General features: G+C 43.6%; 1 protein-coding gene across 2 annotated transcripts in view; it reads right to left on the bottom strand.

Annotated features, from left to right (window-relative positions):
• Positions 1-4,375: 4,375 nt before the first annotated feature.
• The window catches only part of LOC106561879 (lactoylglutathione lyase), a 42,853-nt gene continuing 24,391 nt past the window's right edge, over positions 4,376-22,837 (bottom strand). For both annotated transcript variants that reach the window (XM_045688933.1, XM_014126156.2), the window contains exons 4-6: positions 19,132-19,199; positions 18,624-18,713; positions 4,376-4,818 (exon numbers count right to left, since the gene is read on the bottom strand). In XM_045688933.1, coding sequence (XP_045544889.1) covers positions 4,727-4,818; positions 18,624-18,713; positions 19,132-19,199 — 250 coding nt within the window. In that variant the 3' untranslated portion in view covers positions 4,376-4,726. The remainder of the gene's footprint in view (positions 4,819-18,623; positions 18,714-19,131; positions 19,200-22,837) is intronic.

The raw sequence follows: 22,837 nt of genomic DNA, 5'->3' as shown, positions 1-22,837 counted from the left end.
TACGGCCCGGGAGGAGCTGGACAAGGCCTTGGCTCTGCGCACATTACTGGTGGGCCACAGCCTGACCCTGGCCGACCTCTGTGTGTGGGCCTCGCTCAAAGGTCAGTCAGCCCCAGTGACTCAGCTGACCCTAATGGGCATCTAACGCCTTAAAGATGGATGGGGTGTAGACAGTCATACATAACAGCACAGGCAAATATACATAGTGTGAATCGAGAAACTAAACTATTTAGATGCACCCGGTACCAGATAAACAGAGCAATAAAAAAGGTAATGTGGTTTGGTAAAAAGAATGCCCCTCTTCCCACAGGTGTCATTTCTACCTCTGAGGGTTTAGAGCTTGAGGTAGCCACCTCATACAAGTACTTGGGAGTATGGCTAGACAGTGCACTGTCCTTCTCTCAGCACATATCAAAGCTGCAGTCAAAAGTTAAATCTAAACTTGGTTTCCTCTATCGTAATCGCTCCTCTTTCACCCCAGCTGCCAAACTAACCCTGATTCAGAACACCATCCTACCCATGCTAGATTACGGAGACATAATTTATAGATCGGCAGGTAAGGGTGCTCTCGAGCGGCTAGATTTTCTTTACCATTCGGCCATCAGATTTGCCACCAATGCTCCTTATAGGACACATCACTGCACTCTATACTCCTCTGTAAACTGGTCATCTCTGTGTACTCGTCGCAAGACCCACTGGTTGATGCTTATTTATAAAACCCTCTTAGGCCTCACTCCCCCCTATCTGAGATATCTACTGCAGCCCTCACCCTCCACATACAACAACCGTTCTGCCAGTCACATTCTGTTAAAGGGCCCCAAGGCACACACATGCCTGGGTCGCTCCTCTTTTCAGGTCGCTGCAGCTAGCAACTGGAACGAGCTGCAACGAACACTCAAACTGGACAGTTTATCTCAATCTCTTCATTCAGACTCAGTCATGGACACTCTGACAGTTGTGGCTGCTTTGTGTGATGTATGGTTTTCTCTACCTTCTTGACCTTTGTGCTGTTGACTGTGCCCAATAATGTTTGTACCATGCTGTTGTCATGTGTTGCTGCCTTCCTATGTTATCATCTTAGGTCTCTTTATGTAGTGTTGTGTCTCTTCTTGTGATGTGTGTTTGGTCCTATATTTATATTGTATTTATTTATTTTAATCCCAGGCTCTCGTCCCAGCAGGAGGCCTTTTGCCTTTTGGTTGGCCGTCATTGTAAATAACAATTTGTTCTTAACTGACTTGCCACGTTAAATAACATCTATGTTGTGAGGTAGACATTGATTTTGGACTTGTCAGAGTTGCAGGTTCTCGCTCTTTCTCTCTTACACAATCACGTGTGTCAGTACAGGTGGTAGAGTTGCAGTCAATCCAGAAGCAGGCGGGGACGTAATTTACAATATGTATAATCTATGAGAATAAAAAGATTTACAGTGATTTACTGCTGATTTTGTACGTTTGCCCACTGACAAAGAAATGATCAGTCTATAATTGTAATGGTAGGTTTATTTGAACAGTTAGACAGAATAACAAAAAAAATCCAGAAAAACACATGTCAAAAATGTTATAAAATGATTTGCATTTTAATGAGGGAAATAAGTATTTGACCCCTCTGCAAAACATGACTTAGTACTTGGTGGCAAAACCCTTGTTGGCAATCACAGAGGTCAGACGTTTCTTGTAGTTGGCCACCAGGTTTGCACACATCTCAGGAGGGATTTTGTCCCACTCTTCTCCAAGTCATTAAGGTCTCGAGGCTGACGTTAGGCAACTCAAACCTTCAGCTCCCTCCACAGATTTTCTATGGGATTAAGGTCTGGAGACTGGCTAGGCCACTCCAGGACCTTAATGTGCTTCTTCTTGAGCCACTCCTTTGTTGCCTTGGCCGTGTGTTTTGGGTCATTGTCATGCTGGAATACCCATCCACGACCCATTTTCAATGCCCTGGCTGAGGGAAGGAGGTTCTCACCCAAGGTTTGACGGTTCATGCCCGGTCCATCGTCCCTTTGATGCGGTGAAGTTGTCCTGTCCCCTTAGCAGAAAAACACCCCCAAAGCATAATGTTTCCACCTCCATGTTTGACAGTGGGGATGGTGTTCTTGGGGTCATAGGCAGCATTCCTCCTCCAAACACGGCGAGTTGAGTTGATGCCAAAGAGCTCCATTTTGGTCTCATCTGACCACAACACTTTCACCCAGTTGTCCTCTGAATCATTCAGATGTTCATTGGCAAACTTCAGACGGGCATGTATATGTGCTTTCTTGAGCAGGGGGACCTTGCGGGCGCTGCAGGATTTCAGTCCTTCACGGCGTAGTGTGTTACCAATTGTTTTCTTGGTGACTATGGGCCCAGTTGCCTTGAGATCATTGACAAGATCCTCCCGTGTAGTTCTGGGCTGATTCCTCACTGTTCTCATGATCATTGCAACTCCACGAGGTGAGATCTTGCATGGAGCCCCAGGCTGAGGGAGATTGACAGTTCTTTTGTGTTTCTTCCATTTGCGAATAATCGCACCAACTTGTCACCTTCTCACCAAGCTGCTTGGTGATGGTCTTGTAGCCCATTCCAGCTTTCTGTAGGTCTACAATCTTGTCCCTGACATCCTTGGAGATCTCTTTGGTCTTGGCCATGGTGGACAGTTTGGAATCTGATTGATTGCTTCTGTGGACAGGTGTCTTATTTACAGGTAACAAGCTGCGGTTAGGAGCACTCCCTTTAGGAGTGTGCTCCTAATCTCAGCTCGTTACCTGTACAAAAGACACCTGGGAGCCAGAAATCTTTGATTGAGAGGGGGGTCAAATACTTATTTCCCTCATTAAAATGCAAATCAATTGATAACATTTTTGACATGTGTTTTTCTGGATTTTTTTGTTGTTATTCTGTCTCTCACTGTTCAAATAAATCTACCATTAAAATTATAGACTGATTATTTCTTTGTCAGTGGGCAAATGTACAAAATCAGCAGGGGATCAAATACTTTTTTCCCCCCTCACTGTAGAACTTGTGAAACATCACAGCACAGTTGAAAAAAATAGATGGCAATGGTGTTCAGATATGGGAGGGCTTGAGTGTAGCTGAAGGATGGGACTAAAAACAAAACAAGATAACTATTGTCAAATATACTGTGTCTGTGAAATGTATATAGTATGTATAAGCTGGAAGCCTAAGTGTCCATTAGTTTACTTCAATTAGTGGAGGAATGGTAGGGTTAATAAAATGAAAATATATATTTACAAAAAATATGGGGGATTGGAAATGCAGACAATTACATTGCTGTAAACCACAATCTGCAATATAAAAGCTGATCTACCCCTGAAAAAATAAATTATGCCGCCCCCCCCACTTCTAAAACTAAAGTTGCGCCTGTTAGTTAAATCAACACACGCTTTGGTACCGTTGGCATCATTTCACTTGCCGATAATGTTGCATATCATTTTTCATCTTACAGAATCAAAGTTAAACGCATCTAGGCCTATGTTAATTTCCCAATTTAGGCACTTATTTAAAACATGTTATTGCGCTACAAATGGATATTTGACAACCTACATCTTAAGGTTAATTAAATACTCAACAAAAATGTATTAACCTGCAGTTATAGGGCAGCAGTTAGCCTAGCAGTTATAGTGTTGTGCCAGCAACTGAACGGTCACTGGTTCTAATACCCAAAATGTCAAAGTGAAAAATATGTCAGTATCCTTGAGCAAGGCACATAACCCTAATTTGCGCCAGGGTCTCTGTACTACTATGGCTGACCCTGTAAATTAGCACATTTCACTGCACTTCTCTGGTGTAGGTGACAATAAAAAATAATTTCAAGTATTTAGGCATATCATATGGCTCATGTGAAATCATTTTCAAAAGCATGTTGGTCCAGATTACTCATACAGAAATATCAAAACATTCTTTCAACTAAACTCCTGAGGTGTCCTACATATGTCGACTAGGTAGGACCCCTATGACTAGAGGCTTCATGCATAGCTTTTAGCATAAGAGTAGGAGTTAAATGTCTTTTCTCAGCACTTAAGACCAAATTTTCCATCTCTGAGACGCTTTGTGGATACAGTCCCTGGTCCCGGTTTCCCAAAAGCATCTTAAGGCAAAGCTCATCGTTAGAATAGAACTGTGGGATCCTAACAATAAACTTAGCCTTAATTAAGATGCTTTTGGGAAACCGGGACCAGGACTAGTAAAACTGAAAGACAGGTTTTTGATTGTATAAGTCTGCAGTAAAAGGTTGATTCCACAATATGACATCTTCATAGACAGCATTGTGGTCCACAGTAGAATTCCAATCTGCCAAGACTACCACTAATGTTATACTGCTCACTACCTTCATGTAAAACAGAGTTTAAGTAAAGAAAAAACGACAACAGTAACTGTAGCTTTGAACAGTGGCGTTTAGCTTTACTGCACATTAGAAGGTTAAGTTAGGCATCGCTGTATACTCAAAACAAAATGTCCGCCAAACCTGCACTTAGCCATTAAACTCAATGAGAAATACAACCCTAATTATTTACGATTGGCCTTTTTCCCAATGCCGGCTGCATTTCATTGCCACGAGCTCTCATGACAGTAGAAAAGTGAGCCTTGTCCTTCTGTCCCATCACTGCTACTCCCATAAGTATCCTTCATGGAACTGGGTGGGTTTTCCTAAATTGTTGGCAAAATCTACATTCCAAATAACGCCACGGCACTGTATCCCGTTGGGGGGAGGGATCCTTCTTGCCTCTTTAAGAGGTGATGGAGACCATGTTGTTGGGGCTGAGAATCTCGATCCAGTAGCCATCAGGGTCCTGTACAAACGCCAGCCCCTTCATTTTACCTGAGAGAAGAGCAGAGGGCGATAGAGAGGAGTAGAAGACAACACCATGAGATAGAAATGCTCCTGATAAAATTGTCAGGATACACATTGGAGCAAGAATAGAATTTTAACATCCAAAGAGCACATGAGCTGAATTAAAATATTTCCAGAGAAAGAAATATCCTAAATGAACTGTTGCATCTAAGAAAAGTTATTTATAGAATAATTGCATTACCAATTTACTTTATTGAATTTACAATAACTTTTCTGTAAGCTCCAAACAGTAAAGGGAAATTCTCTTCCCAGTTTCATACATAAATAACCATAAAAACACCAGGATGATGATCTCCCTGTGACTGAAGCAATACACATTGAAAAGGTGTTAATCATACTCACCAACAGTACGACCTGGGCCACATTCAGTAGGGCCCAACGTTGTGAACTTTGATATGTCATATAGAACATGCCTCTGACATGTTGAATAAGGAATCACGTGGCCTCTGAATGTGGCCATGAAGTGGTAATGTTATTGACCAAAACTGCCTCCATTGATTTCACATAAAAGTATGTCATGTTGCCAAGACAGTTCTCATGTTTACATGTAACCCAATCTGATGTTTTAACTACCTGACTACAGAGAACTCTAGACAAATATGACGATTCCCTCACCCGTTTGGCAACACGCTAAGCTATGAACACTAACACCATTGAGGAATGCCAGCAGCTTAGCTAGCACAACAATCCTCAAGAGTCTGTTTATGCATCTGGCATAAATATATAGTACCAGTCAAAAGTTGACACTTTTCTACATTGTAGAATAATAGTGAAGGCATCAAAACTAGGAAATAACACATGGAATCAAGTAGTAACCAAAAGTGTTAAATCAAAATATGTTATATTTAAAATTCTTCAAAGTTGCCACCCTTTGCCCTGATGACAGCTTTGTACTCTTGGCATCCTCTCAACCAGCTTCATGAAGTGGTCACCTGGAATGCATTTCAATTAACAGATGTGCCTTGTTAAAAGTACATTTGTGGAATTTGAATCCTTCTTAATGCTTTTCAGCCAATCAGTTGTGACAAGAACAGCTCAAATAATTAAAGCGAAACGACAGTTCATTACTTTAAGACATGAAAGTCAGTCAATCTGGAAAAGGTCAAGAACTTTTCATGTTTCTTCAAGTGCAGTTGCAAAAACCATCAAGTGCTACGATGAAACTGGCTCTCATGAGGACCTCCACAGGAAAGGAAGACCCAGAGTTACATCTGCTGCAGAGGCTAAGTTCATTAGTGTTACCAGCCTCAGAAATTGCAGCCCAAACAAACGCTTCCGAGTTCAAGTAACAAACACATCTCAACTGTTCAGAGGAGACTGTGTGAATCAGGCCTTCATGGTCAAATTTCTGCAAAGAAACCACTACAAAAAGGACACCAATAAGAAGACTTGCTTGGGCCAAGAAACACGACCAATGGACATTAGACCGGTGGAAATCTGTCCTTTTTGTCTGATGAGTCAATATTATTATTTTTTCCCAAATTAGATTTTTGGTCTCGTCTTTGTGAGATGCAGAGTAGGTGAACGGATGACCTCCACATGTGTGGTTCCCACCGTGAAGCATGAAGGAGGTGGTGTAATGGTGCTTTGCTGGTGACACTGTCAGTCATTTATTTAGAATTCAAGGCACACTTAACCAGCATGGCTACCACAGCATTCTACAGCAATACGCCATCCCATCTGGTTTGCGCTTAGTGGGACTATCATTAGTTTTTCAACAGGACAATAACCCAAAACACACCTCCAGGTTGTGCAAGGGATACTTGACCAAGAAGGAGAGTGATGGAATGCTGCATCAGATGACTTGGCCTCCACAAATCACCTGACCTCAACCCAGTTGAGATTTAGGTACTGCATACCTAGGAGGGTTTAGCCCCCTAATAGATTAGACTGGAGCACAGCGTGTTCACGAGAGCCACATTCATGGTAAAAAAAATAAATAAAGCAAGAAGATATTCGAACATTCAAGACACCAGCGTTTTGATGTCAGCATTCTAGCAAAAAATAAAATAAAAATTAAAAAAATTAGTAGATGTACTCAGCTGCAAAAAGACTGGGTACGTGAGTACATTGACAGAATTTGTACGTCTACTTTGATGGCAGGTTTGACAAAACTGCAGTTGCGGGGGTAGTGGATGAAATGGAGCAGGATGCTTTGAGAGTGGAATCTAACTCCGCTCACGTCGCAGTCATGCGAGGGGTTAACACAGCTAGTGAAAGTCACTAACAGTGTTTCAATGGCCAAGATAAGACAAAGAAACAGGGAGGGAAAAGTAGAGTAGGGTGACAGATCCCCACTTTAGATGTGGGGCCATTGGAAGAACGAGCGTAGAATGGTAATGAGACGACTGCACCGGCTGCATTCGGAGGGAATTTGCATTTGTGACAAAAGAACCAGCAGCAAACACTCTTGAAAGCAGTGGGGCAGGAAACTCAAACATAGGGGTGTATGGCCTTCGTTCAATCGTGGTTCATAGAGATGACAGTTTCTATGTGAAGGGAGACATAGGAGGCCACGTCTCACACAACTTTCTAATAGTTGCCTGGGATCAAATATAGCTGATTCCTTACAATGAGAAATATGCAAAATTTACGACAGGGAAAAGTGTTACATTCAGCAAGGTAACCAGGGAAGAATCGAAAGCGATCCAGCTACTACCCATGTCTCTGATCATAGGACCAGTAACAATAGCCAGATAATTTTACATGGGAGGAAGTGGAGCTGATTTTGGGGTTAGAGAATCTATGCAAAATGCCAGGGGAATAGATCCTAAAAAGACAGGGTGGGGGGGGTTACATCTTGAGATGTTTTATTTTGTATATTATGAAATCAAATATATTTAAATCCCTTTTTACACCAGCCAATGTCACAAAGTTTTTTTTTTTTGAAACCGACATTTTATGTCTTAATCTGAAATAGATTTATAGAATTGACGAATGGAGGGAGGAGGGAGGGGTCACGAGAAATTAGAGTGGAGTTAGTGTGAGTAATTCTTAGTGGAGTTTAAAGAAGCAATTCTGTCAAGTGACAGCATTGGGGTTACCAAACCTAAAATTACCATTTAAAATGTTTGTTCATAAAGGGCATTGTGGTCCTGTAGATACACAAAAAAAAAATGATTGGGAAGAGAGACTAGTCATATATATGGGAGTAAATCGTTAGACTCGGTGGCGAGATGAATGTTGCCGTGTCTAAGGGTAGTACATGCTAAATAAATTATACATAGAAGGGGTGGATTAAAACAAATGATTAATGATGTTTTTATTTATTTCACCTTTATTTAACCAGGTAGGCCAGTGAAGAACAAGTTCTCATTTACAACTGCGACCTGGCCAAGATAAAGCAAAGCAGTCCGACAAAAACAAGAGTTAAACAAACATACAGTCAATAACACAATAGAAAAATCTATGTACAGTGTGTGCAAATGTAGAAGATTAGGGAGGTAAGGCAACAAATAGGCCATAGATGTGAAATAATTACAATTTAGAAAACACTGCAAGTAGAGATACTGGCATGCAAAAGAGAAAGAAGATAAATAACATCACGGGGATGAGGTAGTTGGGTGTGCTATTTACAGATTGGCTGTGTACAGGTACAGTGATCGGTGAGCTGCTCTGACAGCGATGATTGGAGGGTGGAGAGTGGACTTATCATTATCATGTTTGGATTAATTCACTTTTGGGTTGCTGATTAAGATGCAGCATAGTGAATGCTAACGAAATGTACATTTTCTCTTCCAGGAGAGGGGGTGTCATTATCTTTTTGGAATGTTTCCCGAGACTGTGGTCTTGGGAGAGCAGTTAGTGAAATTCTGCAGTTTTATAAGTATAAAGGTATCCGGATTAGGCTATAAAAGGGAGCTCCCAGATAAGTAAGGCCTGGCCATTTGTGTGCTTTAGCCCTAGGGTTTACCATGCACACACACACCCCCCTCATAGGTTATGAATATGTGTTAGTGGTGTTAATATCGTGTTTATATTATTGTATGGGGTCTTCTTAAAAATTGGTTGTGAACTGGGTATGCAGAATGATTGAAAATGTTTGAAATGTTGTTAAAAGGTTTATGAAGTACAGGGAAAGAAAACACTTAATGGTGTTGAATGACCGTTGTCCTGACTTTCTGGTGAGGCCTGATCAACCTCATTACAAATGGTGAGATAAGTTTAATATGAATGGACATCTGTCTAAAGTCTATTTTACCATTACCTTTTGAGATACAATTATTTCCTTATGGAGTTATCAAGAGCTGTAATTCTAATGTGATTCTTTATTCTAATTAGTTTATTTTTGATTTAACAGGCAGTGTTTGTTTTTTAATCACGATGACAGTCATGTGTTCAAGGGGAAATAACCAGTTCGCTGGGGCCCTGCCCATTGGTAAATATGCAAATGTATTTTGTTCAGTCTGCATATAAAAAGGAAAATATGTTAACCTCTGGGCTAGGCGGGACGAAATCGTCCCACCTACGCAACAGCCAGTGTAATCCCGTGGCGCGATTTTCAAATACCTTAGAAATGCTATTACTTCAATTTCTCAAACATATGACTATTTTACACCATTTTAAAGACAAGACTCTCGTTAATCTAACCACACTGTCCGATTTCAAAAAGGCTTTACAACGAAAGCAAAACATTAGATTATATCAGCAGAGTACCCAGCCAGAAATAATCAGACACCCATTTTTCAAGCTAGCATATAATGTCACAAAAACCCAGAAGACAGCTAAATACAGCACTAACCTTTGATGATCTTCATCAGATGACACACCTAGGACAATATGTTATACAATACATGCATGTTTTGTTCAATCAAGTTCATATTTATATCAAAAACCAGCTTTTTACATTAGCATGTGACATTCAGAACTAGCATACCCCCCGCAAACCTCCGGTGAATTTACTAAATTACTCACGATAAACGTTCACAAAAAACAAATTATTTTAAGAATTATAGATACAGAACTCCTTTGTGCAATCGAGGTGTCCGATTTTAAAATAGCTTTTCGGTGAAAGCACATTTTGCAATATTCTGAGTAGATGGCTAGCCGTGATGGCTGGGATATTTAGACACCCACCAAGTTTAGCCCTGACCAAACTCCGATTTACTATTACAAAAGTTTGATTACCTTTGATGTTCTTCGTCAGAACGCACTCCCAGGACTGCTACTTCAATAACAAAATGTTGGTTTGGTCCAAAATAATCCATTGTTATATCCAAATAGTGGCATTTTGTTCGTGCGTTCAAGACACTATCCGAAGTGTAAATAAGGGTCACGAGCATGGCGCAATTCGTGACAAAAAAAAATCTAAATATTCCATTACCGTACTTCGAAGCATGTCAACTGCTGTTTAAAATCAATTTTTATGCCATTTTTCTCGTAAAAAAGCGATAATATTCCGACCGGGAATCTGCGTTTAGGTAAACAGACGAAAGAAAACAAGGCATGGGGTCGACGCGGGCACGCGCCTGAGTCTCACAGTACTGTAACCAGCCACTACCCAAACGCGCTACTTTTTTTCAACCAGAGCCTGCAAAGCCACGATTCAGCTTTTTGCTGCCTTCTGAGAGCCCATGGGAGCTGTAGGAAGTGTCACATAACAGCAGAGATCCTCTGTAATGGATAGAGATAATCAAGAAGGGCAAGATATTGTCAGACAGGCCACTTCCTGCATGGAATCTTCTCAGGTTTTGGCCCGCCATATGAGTTCTGTTATACTCAGACACCATTCAAACAGTTTTAGAAACTTTAGGGTGTTTTCTATCCAAAGCCAATAAATATATGCATATTCTAGTTACTGGGCAGGAGTAGTAACCAGATTAAATCGGGTACGTTTTTTATCCAGCCGTGTCAATACTGCCCCCTAGCCCTAACAGGTTAAAATAGCTTTTCGGTGAAACACATTTTGCAATATTCTGAGTAGATAGCTCGCCATCACAGGCTAGCTATTTTGACACCCACCAAGTTTGACCCTCACCAAACTCCGATTTACTATTAGAAAAGTTTGATTACCTTTGTTCTTTGTCAGAATGCACTCCCAGGACTGCTACTTCAATAACAAATGTTGGTTTGGTTCAAAATAATCCATAGTTATATCCAAATAGCGGCGTTTTGTTCGTGCGTTCAAGACACTATCCAAGGGTGACGAAGGGTTACGCGCCCGACGCGTTTCGTGACAAAAAAAGTGTAAATATTCCATTACCGTACTTCGAAGCATGTCAACCGCTGTTTAAAATCAATTTTTATGCTATTTTTCTCGTACAAAAACCGATAATATTCCGACCGGGAGTCGTTGTTTACGTTCAAAGACGAAAGAATAAAAACATGGGGACGCCTCGTGCACGCGCCTCCAGTCTCTGATCGAAATGCGCTAATTCACTATCAAAATGCGCTAATGTTTTTCAGCCAGGGCCTGCAAAGCCACCATTCAGCTTTTTGCCGCCTTCTGAGAGCCCATGGGAGCCGTAGGAAGTGTCACGTTACAGCAGAGATCCCCTGTTTTGGTTAGAGATGATCAAGAAGGCCAAGAAATGGTCAGAGAGGGCGCTTCCTGTTTGGAATCTTCTCAGGTTTTGGCCTGCCAAATGAGTTCTGTTATACTCACAGACACCATTCAAACAGTTTTAGAAACTTTAGGGTGTTTTCTATCCAAAGTTAATAATTATATGCATATTCTAGTTTCTGGGCAGGAGTAATAATCAGATTAAATCGGGTACGTTTTTTATCCGGCCGTGAAAATACTGCCCCCTATCCATAACAGGTTAACATTATAGGGAAGTGGGAAAGCGAAATGGAATGTGACTGGGGCGGAGATATGTGTGGCTAATAAATGAAGGAAGTGGGTAAGAGTCTCTGGGGAACTAAACCACTTCCATATGTATATTGTTACAGGGGATAGCTTGTAGGAGAGGAAGGACAGCTAACTGTGCACAATAGAAACTGCTATTAAGTCAAACTGAATGTCACACATACCCAGATCATGGTGAGAGTAGCAGAGATAGTGTTGTCATTTCAGACACTATTGTCAACTTTCAATGGGGGGTTCGTCAAAGAAGGTACAAAGCTTAAAAGAATAGTCAGATCCCTGTATACAGGAGGCCACATCACCGAAGGGGAAGTTTGCTGTAATAATAGCATCACATCTCCTGCAGAGTGTGATTAAGAAACATGTGACTCAGAGTTTTGTAAGGTTGGACACTCTTCCAACGCCACTAATATCTCCCCCATTCATAACAGCCAGATAACACGACACATCTCCCAGAAGATTGGGACCGAGTGACGGCAAAGGTGGCTGCTTATCAACTGTTGGGACCCAACATTCACACTATAACGAGGGTGTTCAAAGGGGTGGGGTGTAGATCGACCTTGGGATGAGCGATGTGTACCTAACCTGAGCACAGGAAAGTATTATCCACAGGTACCGACTGTAGCAGAGCACAAGAGGTCAATGGAGATGTTGGTGGCTAGGGAACCGGGTATGAGTTGGGAGACAGGCAGGGAGTGTCTGAAAGGGCGAGTCCTAGACCTATCAGTGAACCACAAATAATAGTCCAGCATGAACTGGACTACAGCGCAAATTAGGAGTATTTTGAAATATGCAGCGTTAGTAGTAGCAGGGGTTACATTATTAGCATTGTAGCACTAAATCCAAAATGGCGTAGCAGTGCAGACGTGTTTTGTTCATCCTCTCGTGTACTTTTGTATTTTATCGTTTTGTATACATTTCAAATGTATTTTCAATCTCTTTTCCATTTTAATTAAATTATACCTTCCGGTAACCTGCCTCACCCAATGTGATATGGAACCGCTATTATTTTTAGACCTTATAGCCAGAACCACCTGGTCATCAGAAGCTAATCAGCTACAAGCTATTTAGTCATTGTTAGCCACTGCTAGCAGCCTTTACCTTCTGTACAGATACCAGCCCTTTTTTTTTTTCCCCCCCTGGATAATTCGCCAGCCTACCAGTATCAGACTGTTTCTCCACTGCAACGCCGGATTCCTGCCGTAAACCCTGAACCATTATTCCTGATCTTCACAGCTAGCTAGCTGCCACCGAGTGACCCAGTACCGAAGCTATCCCTGAGGCTCACCTCCCGGCCTACTCAGTTGTTCACCCGGACTCCACCCAAACACGGCTAGAACCCACTACTCCACCTGATCCTTGCCGTAAGCTCTGGACCGTGGCACCGGATCACCGCTGCTACCGAGATGTTATAGTGGCTAACCCCCCTGCCCTGAAGCTAGCACCAGTTAGCCGTGAGCCAGGCGCATCTCCCAGCTAGCAAACTAAATGACTACAACACCTCTTTCGCCACCTGGCTTGGATCCTTTGTCGACACGGCGCCCCGCCGCACCACCACGACTGGTCTGCTGATGAATACTCCATCCACTGTGCTTCAACCGGTCTCCGTCGGACGTCGGCGCAGACGCTTCTATTAGCCCCGGGCTGCTAACTTTAAACGGCGCGTCTCCCGCGTGCTAGCGACTACTCCGCGGCTTCCCTGTTCCATCTATTGCTGTCCCCTGGACCCTATGATCACTTGGCTACATAGCTGATGCCTGCTGGACTGTCCATTAATCACGGTACTCCATTCTGTTTATCTGTCGGCCCCAGCCGCAAACTCAGGCTCTGTGTGTAGTTAACCGACCCTCTCTGCCCATTCATTGCCATTTTACCTGTTGTCGTTTTAGCTGATTAGCTGTTGTCTTACTCGCTGTTGTCTTAGCTAGCTCTCCCAATCAACACCTGTGATTGCTTTATGTCTCTCTCAAATGTCAATATGCCTTGTATGCTGTTGTTTAGGTTAGTTATCATTGTTTTAGTTCACAATGGAGCCCCTAGTTCAACTCATCATACATTTACATTACATTTTAGTCATTTAGCAGACGCTCTTATCCAGAGCGACTTAAAGTAGTGAATGCATACATTTAATTTCATGCATTTTTTATACTGGCCCACCGTGGGAATCGAACCCACAACCCTGGCATTGCAAACACCATGCTCTACCAACTGAGCCACAGTTGGTACAGCTGATACCTCCTTTGTCCCACCTCCCACACATGCTGTGACCTCACCCATTATAACCAGCATGTCCAGAGATGCAACCTCTTATCACTCAGTGCCTGGGTTTACCGCCGCTGTACCCGCACCCCACCATACCCGTCTGCACATTATGCCCTGAATCTATTCTACCATGCACAGAAATCTGCTCCTTTTATTCTTTGTCCCCAACACTCTAGACGACCAGTTCTTATAGCCTTTAGCCATACCCTCACCCTACTTCTCCTCTGTTCCTGGGGTGATGCGGAGGTAAACCCAGGCCCTGCAGGTCCTCAGGCACCCTCATTTGTTGACTTCTGTGATCAAGAGAGCCTTGGTTTCATGCATGTTAACGTCAGAAGCCTCCTCCCTAAGTTTGTTTTACTCACTGCTTTGGCACACTCCGCCAACCCTGATGTCCTTACCATATCTGAATCCTGGCTTAGGAAGGCCACCAAAAATTCTGAGATTTCCATACACAACTACAACTTTTTCCATCAAGATAGAACTGCCAAAGGGGGAGGAGTTGCAATCTACTGCAGAGATAGCTTGCAAAGTTCTGTCATACTTTCCAGGTTTATACCCTAACAGTTCAAACTTGTAATTTTAAAAATTAATCTCTCCAGAAATAAGTCTCTCACTGTTGCCGCCTGTTACCAACCCCCCTCCGCTCCCAGCTGTGCCCTGGACACCATATGAGAATTGATCGCTCCCCATCTAGCTTCAGAGTTCGTTCTGTTAGGTGACCTAAACTGGGATATGCTTAACACCCCGGCCGTCCTACAATCTAAAGTAGATGCCCTCAATCTCACACAAATCATCAAGGAACCCACCAGGTACAACCCTAAACATGGGCACCCTCAGACATTATCCTGACCAACTTGCCCTCCAAATACACATCTGCTGTTATCAACCAGGATCTCAGCGATCACTGCCTCATTGCCTGCATCCTTTATGGATGCACAACCACCCCCTCATCACTGTCAAACACTCCCTCAAACACTTCCACGAGCAGGCCTTTCTAATTGACCTGGCTCAGGTACCCTGGAAGGATATTGACCTCATCCCATCAGTAGAGGATGCCTGGTTGTTCTTTAAAAGTGCTTTCCTCACCGTCTTAAATAGGCATGCCCCTTTCAAAAATGCAGAACTAAGAACAGATACAGTGGGGGGGGGGAAAAGTATTTGATCCCCTGCTGATTTTGTACGTTCGCCCACTGACAAAAATCTTTCTGATTGAGAGGGGGGCAAATACTTATTTCCCTCATTGAAATGCAAAACCTTTTATAACATTTTTGACATGCGTTTTTCTGGATTTTTTTTGTTGTTATTCTGTCTCTCACTGTTCAAATAAACCAACCATTAAAATTATAGACTGATCATTTCTTTGTCAGTGGGCAAACGTACAAAATCAGCAGGGGATCAAATACTTTTTTCCCCCCACTGTATAGCCCTTGATTCACTCCAGACCTGACTGCACTTGACCAGCACAAAAACATCCTATGGTGGACTGCAATAGCACCAAATAGTCCCCGCGATATGCAACTGTTCAGGGAAGTCAGGAACCAATACACGCAGTCAGTCAGGAAAGCAAAGGCTAGCCTTTTCAAGCAGAAATTTGCATCCTGTAGCTCTAACTCCAAAAAGTTTTGGGACACTAAAGTCCATGGAGAACAAGAGCACCTCCTCCCAGCTGCCCACTGCACTGAGGCTAGGCAACACAGTCACCACCAATAAATCCATGATAATCTTATATTTCAATAACCATTTCTCTACGGCTGGTCATGCCTGGCTACTCCAACCCCGGCCAACAGCTCCCCCCCCGCAGCTACTCGCCCGAGCCTACCCAGCTTCTCCTTCACCCAAATCCAGATAGCAGATGTTCTGAAAGCGCTGCAAAACCTGGACCCGTACAAATCAACTGGGCTAGACAATCTGAACCCTCTCTTCCTAAAATTATTCGCCGCCATTGTTGCAACCCCTATTACCAGTCTGTTCAATCTCTTTTTCGTATCGTCCGAGAACCCTAAAGATTGGAAAGCTGCCACGGTCATCCCCCTCTACAGAGGGGGTGACACTCTAGACCCAAACTGCTATAGACCTATATCTAGCCTGCCCTGCCTCTCAAGTCTTCGAAAGCCAAGTTAATAAACAGATCACTGACCATTTCGAATCCCACCGTACCTTCTCCGCTGTGCAATCCGGTTTCCGAGCCGGTCATGGGTGCACCTCAGCCACGCTCAATGTACTAAACGATATCATAACCGCCATCGATAAAAGACAGTACTGTGCAGCCGTCTTCCTTGACCTGGCCAAGGCTTTCAACTCTGTCAATCACCGTATTCTTATCGGCAGACTCAATAGCCTTCGTTTCTCTAATGACTGCCTCGCCTTATTCACCAACTACTTTGCAGACAGTTCAGTGTGTCAAATCAGAAGGCATGTTGTCCGGACCTCTGGCAGTCTGTGGGGGTACCACAGGGCTCAATTCTCGGGCCGACTCTTTTCTCTGTATAGATCAATGATGTCGCTCTTGCTGCGGGAGATTCCCTGATCCACCTCTACGCAGACGATACCATTCTGTATACTTCTGGCCCTTCCTTGGACACTGTGCTAACTAACCGCCAAACGAGCTTCAATGCCATACAACACTCCTTCCGTGGCCTCCAACTGCTCTTAAACGCTAGTAAAACCAAATGCATGCTTTTCAACCGTTCGCTGCCTGCACCCGCCCGCCTAGCATCCCCACCCTGGACGGTTATGACCTAGAATATGTGGACAACTATAAATACCTAGGTGTCTGGCTAGACTAAACTCTCCTTCAGCATCTCCAACCCAAAATCTAGAATCGGCATCCTATTTCGCAACAAAGCCTCCTTCACTCACGCCGCCAAACTTAGCTTAGTAAAACTGACTACCCTGCCGATCCTTGACTTCAGCGACGTCATCTACAAATTAGCTTCCAATACTCTACTCAGCAAACTGGATGCGGTCTATCACAGTGCCATCCGTTTTATTACCAAAGCCCCTTATACCACCCACCACTGCGACCTGTATGCTCTAGTCGGCTGGCCCTTGCTACATATTCGTCGCCAGACCCACTGGCTCCAGGTCATATATAAGTCTATGCGTGGTAAAGCGCCGCCTTATCTCAGTTCACTGGTCACGATAACAACACCCACCCATAGCACACGTTCCAGCAGGTATATCTCACTGATCATCCCCAAAGCCAACACCCCCTTTGGCCGCCTTCCAGTTCTCTGCTTCCAGTGACTGGAACGAATTGCAAAAGTCGCTGAAGCTGGAGACTTACATTGTCCTCTAACTTTAAACATCAGCTATCTGAGCAGCTAACCGATCACTGCAGCTGTACATAGTCCATCTGTAAATAGCCCCCCAATCTACCTACCTCATCCCCACACTTTATTTACTTTTCTGCTCTTTTGCACATCATCATCTGCTCATTTATCACTCCATTGTTAATCTGCTAAATTGTAATTATTCGCTACTATGGCCTATTTATTGCCTACCTTCTCATTCCTTTTGCACACACTGTATATAGACTTTTTTTTCTACTGTGTCATTAACTTGTTACACATGGAATAAACAAGCCAATAACACAATAAGCTCTGTTGTCTGTCACACTGCTTTGCTTCATCTTGGCCAGGTCGCAGTTGTAAATGAGAACTTGTTCTCAACTACCCTACCTGGTTAAATAAAGGTGAAATAAATTTTTTTTATACAAATTGTTGGGATATCATCCTCTGAGGGCATTGATGTTGAAACGCATATACAGTGCTGAATTAATCAACTTTACCTCATCTTGAAGTAAAGTTGATTAAGGCCACCGCACATATATCACACACACACACACACACACACACACACACACACACACACACACACACACACACACACACACACACACACCCCATCAGGTGGCTATGGAGGAAGGAGATCGGGAGCAAAGTGAAAAAAATGGCTTGGGAACACCTCTGGGAGCCTGACGGGGAAGACAGACCCCGTCAGACCCCTAGTTTTGATGTCTTCAACATTATTCTACAAAAATAAAAACCCTTTAATGAGTACCGTAATTTCCGGACTATAAGCCGCAACTTTTTTCCCACGCTTTGAACCTCGCGGCTTAAACAATAACGCTGCTAATATGGATTTTTCCCGCTTCTGTGACGTGCTCAGTTTTTTGGCGGCATGAAGCTTTCATTAGACCAATGAAATTGCCGAACGGGTTAAGGTCAAACAACTTTTTTGTTTACCGTTTAGATTAAATCGAGCATGCTCAAGCTTCCCATCATTCTGATTACGGTAGTCATTTTGTCACCCTCATCATGGAAAAGACACGGAGAAATGCATATGATGCAGCTTTCAAGTTGAAGGCGATTGATCTGGCTGTTGGAAAAGGAAATAGAGCTGCTGCACGGGAGCTTGGTCTTAATGAGTCGATGATAAGAAGTTGGAAACAGCACCTGCGGCTTATAGACTTGTGCGGCTTATTTATGTTCAAAATAATATTTTAAAAATTCAGTGGGTGCGGCTTGTATTCAGGTGCGCTCAATAGTCCGGAAATTACGGTAGGTGTCCAAACACCTACCGTAACCCACTTTCTCAATCTTGTCTCAAATTTTACGAAACCAAGCAAATGTTTCACACACACCCAAATCTTGCTTTAAAAAAAAGCCAAGTATGAGTAGTACTGTGGGGCTACTCTTACCATCATCAGGCTTCTTGACAAAGGTGACTGCTTGCTCTTCAAACAGTTTGCAGGCAGCATAGACATCAGGCACTGCAATTCCAATGTGCCCTATGATGCGTGAAAATGAACATAACACATTGCTGACTAACTAGTTTACGCCACTTATGCAGTTAATCAACTCAACGACTTAGATATATATATACCCCCAGCTGTTCTCCAAGTCTTGAACAAAAACTTAATCCATTAGGATGACTAACAATCCAAAACATATAAATGGCAGGGTGGGTAACAACGAAGCCTGCAGATATTATGCTTTATAACTTGTTATAAGCATGCATGGGCCTTTTAAAGTGTACTTCTTACAGATATACAATAAGACAAAAGTGGGTCAAACATGTCAATGAGAAGTCTTACAATGCATTATAACTGAAAAAAATAATGGATTATTCCAGCAGACTTTATGTACAGTGGTACGGCAAGGTACTATGGGATGATTACTGAGCTTCAGTGTAGAGTACAGACTCACCAAAGCCACGAGGGTCCGAGTTGCCATTGTGGTAAGACTGGCTAGCGTCACTCTCAGAGCCCCAGTTACTAGGAGGCACAGAAAAAAACAATGCAATACATTCCTATAATTTGATAAAGTTGTAAAATAACACATTTAATCCGATATTTAGAAATTGTAAAAAAATAAATGATCTTTTAATGTGGCATGAACAAAACGCATAACATTTATCTGATTGTCAAAGAAATCACTTTAAAAAGTAAGCATGTACGTCCATTTCAAAACAATTCCAGCATCCAAACTGCATGTTTACTCATGCCATTTGATGAATGGTAATAGACATCTGTATGTCTTGATGACAAATTGAAAACAAATGTAGCCTGAAGTTGGGACACCTGAAATGAGGCTGAAACAGTTCTGGGGAAAACAGGATGGTCACCCTAAACACAAGGTCAACTTATTGGGCTAGGCTACAATGTGTATTACTGTGAACTTCAAATAGGCCTACCAGACGCCAGTGATGTAGTGTTGACTGATTTGCCTGTCGCAGTCAAAAAAGTAACGCTCACCATGCATTCAATTGCGTTTTAAGTCAACAAAACAAAAATCCCCACTAGGCCTACACCACTGCCGGTAGCCTACCCTCTCAGCCAAGGCAATTTTAAACACGAACACACGCAGAATAGGTAGCCCACATTCAATATAATACAAGAATTGATTAAAAACATTTTTTACATTTAATTACATTTCACCGTAAAAACAATTCTCATGGGCACACAAATCCCAAATAATGTATGCTCTGACTTCCGGTTTGGAGCGAGTAGTCGCGCTTCGCTTCGCTCCACAGGTAATATTACATTTCATTACATTGGTTTGATCTGAGCAATTTTTCTTAGCTAGCTACATAGCCGTCTTTGTATCAAAGATAATTGTGTAGTTTAGAGTAATTATCGAGGTTAGCTAGCCAGCTATTTTCGTCCTCCTAACGTAGTCAACACTGCTAGCTAGCCAACTAGCCAACTTCTACCGACTAGCAGCACTGTAGAAACTATTACATTACAACATTACAACGGAACGACTTGATTAGTGTAGTGTTAGCTAGTACATAGTTGTCTTTGCATCTAAGATAATTGTGTAGTTTAGAGTAATTATCGAGGTTAGCTAGCCAGCCGCGCCGCGACGCCGTTGTCCAGACTCCAGACTTAGTCAACACACCTAGTCATCGTCAAACCCACTGCTAGCTAGCCAACCGTTACCGACTAGCAGCGCTGTAGAAACTAATACATTACAACGGAACGATTTGACTAGTGCACTAGCTAGCTACAACAGTTATCTTTGTCATAGCTTGATAATTGTGTAGTTTAGAGTAATTATCGAGGTTAGCTAGCCAGCTATTTGTCACCCGCGACGCCATTTTTCCAAACCTAGCCAACTATCACCGACGAGCAGCATTGAAGAAACTAAATACATTACAAAGGAACGTCTTGATTAGTGCTATGTTAGCTAGCTACATAGTTGCTTTTGTATCATGATAAGGTGTAGTACTGAAACTATCGAGGTTACCAAGCCAGCTACACGTTCAAACAAAGTCAACAACGCAGCCACTGCTAGCTAGCCTACTTCACCAACCAGCAGTACTGTATCATTTTCGTCATTTGTCAATAAGATTTTTGCAACATAAGCTTAACTTTCTGAACATTCGAGACGTGTAGTCCACTTGTCATTCCAATCTCCTTGCATTAGTGTAGCCTCTTCTGTAGCTTGTCAACTATGTGTCTGTCTATCCCTGTTCTCTCCCCTCTGCACAGGCCATACAAACGCTTCACACCGCGTGGCCGCTGCCACTCTAACCTGGTGGTCCCAGCGCGCACGACCCATGTGGCGTTCCAGGTCTCCGGCAGCCTCTGGAACTGCCGGTCTGCGGCCAACAAGGCTGAGTTCATCTCAGCCTATGCTACCCTCCAGTCCCTAGACTTCCTGGCGCTGACGGAAACATGGATTACCACAGATAACACTGCTACTCCTACTGCTCTCTCCTCGTCTGCCCACGTGTTCTCGCATACCCCGAGAGCATTTGGCCAGCGGGGTGGTGGCACAGGAATCCTCATCTCTCCCAAGTGGACATTATCTCTTTCCCCTGACCCATCTGTCTATCTCCTCATTTGAATTCCATGCCGTCACAGTTACCAGCCCTTTCAAGCTTAACATCCTTATCATTTATCGCCCTCCAGGTTCCCTTGGAGAGTTCATCAATGAGCTTGACGCCTTGATAAGTTCCTTTCCTGAGGATGGCTCACCTCTCACAGTTCTGGGTGACTTTAACCTCCCCACGTCTACCTTTGACTCATTCCTCTCTGCCTCCTTTCCGCTCCTCTCCTCTTTTGACCTCACCCTCTCACCTTCCCCCCTACTCACAAGGCAGGCAATACGCTTGACCTCATCTTTACTAGATGCTGTTCTTCCACTAATCTCATTGCAACTCCCCTCCAAGTCTCCGACCACTACCTTGTATCCTTTTCCCTCTCGCTCTCATCCAACACTTCTCACTCTGCCCCTACTCGGATGGTATTGCGCCGTCCCAACCTTCGCTCTCTCTCTCCCGCTACTCTCTCCTCTTCCATCCTATCATCTCTTCCCTCTGCTCAAACCTTCTCCAACCTATCTCCTGATTCTGCCTCCTCAACCCTCCTCTCCTCCCTTTCTGCATCCTTTGATTTTCTCTGTCCCCTATCCTCCAGGCCGGCTCGGTCCTCCACTCCTGCTCCGTGGCTCGACGACTCACGCGAGTTCACAGAACAGGGCTCCGGGCAGCCGAGCAGAAATGGAGGAAAACTCGCCTCCCTGCGGACCTGGCATCCTTTCACTCCCTCTCTACATTTTCCTCTTCTGTCTCTGCTGCTAAAGCCACTTTCTACCACTCTAAATTCCAAGCATCTGCCTCTAACCCTAGGAAGCTCTTTGCCACCTTCTCCTCCCTCCTGAATCCTCCTCCCCCTCCCCCCCTCCTCCCTCTCTGCGGATGACTTCGTCAACCATTTTGAAAAAAAAGGTTGACGACATCCGATCCTCGTTTGCTAAGTCAAACGACACCGCTGGTCCTGCTCACACTGCCCTACCCTGTGCTTTGACCTCTTTCTCCCCTCTCTCTCCAGATGAAATCTCGCGTCTTGTGACGGCCGGCCGCCCAACAACCTGCCCGCTTGACCCTATCCCCTCCTCTCTTCTCCAGACCATTTCCGGAGACCTTCTCCCTTACCTCACCTCGCTCATCAACTCATCCTTGACCGCTGGCTACGTCCCTTCCGTCTTCAAGAGAGTGAGAGTTGCACCCCTTCTCAAAAAACCTACAAATCGATCCCTCCGATGTCAACAACTACAGACCAGTATCCCTTCTTTCTTTTCTCTCCAAAACTCTTGAACGTGCCGTCCTTGGCCAGCTCTCCTGCTATCTCTCTCAGAATGACCTTCTCGATCCAAATCAGTCAGGTTTCAAGACTGGTCATTCAACTGAGACTGCTCTTCTCTGTCACGGAGGCTCTCCGCACTGCTAAAGCTAACTCTCTCTCCTCTCATCCTTCTAGACCTATCTGCTGCCTTTGATACTGTGAACAATCAGATCCTCCTCTCCACCCTCTCCGAGTTGGGCATCTCCGGCGCGGCTCACGCTTGGATTGCGTCCTACCTGACAGGTCGCTCCTACCAGGTGGCGTGGCGAGAATCTGTCTCC

This window comes from Salmo salar, chromosome ssa11 (genome assembly GCF_905237065.1).
Source record: "Salmo salar chromosome ssa11, Ssal_v3.1, whole genome shotgun sequence".
NCBI lineage: Eukaryota > Metazoa > Chordata > Actinopteri > Salmoniformes > Salmonidae > Salmo > Salmo salar.
Note: the sequence above shows the minus strand (reverse complement) of the source record. Positions and strands in the feature narration are given on the sequence as shown.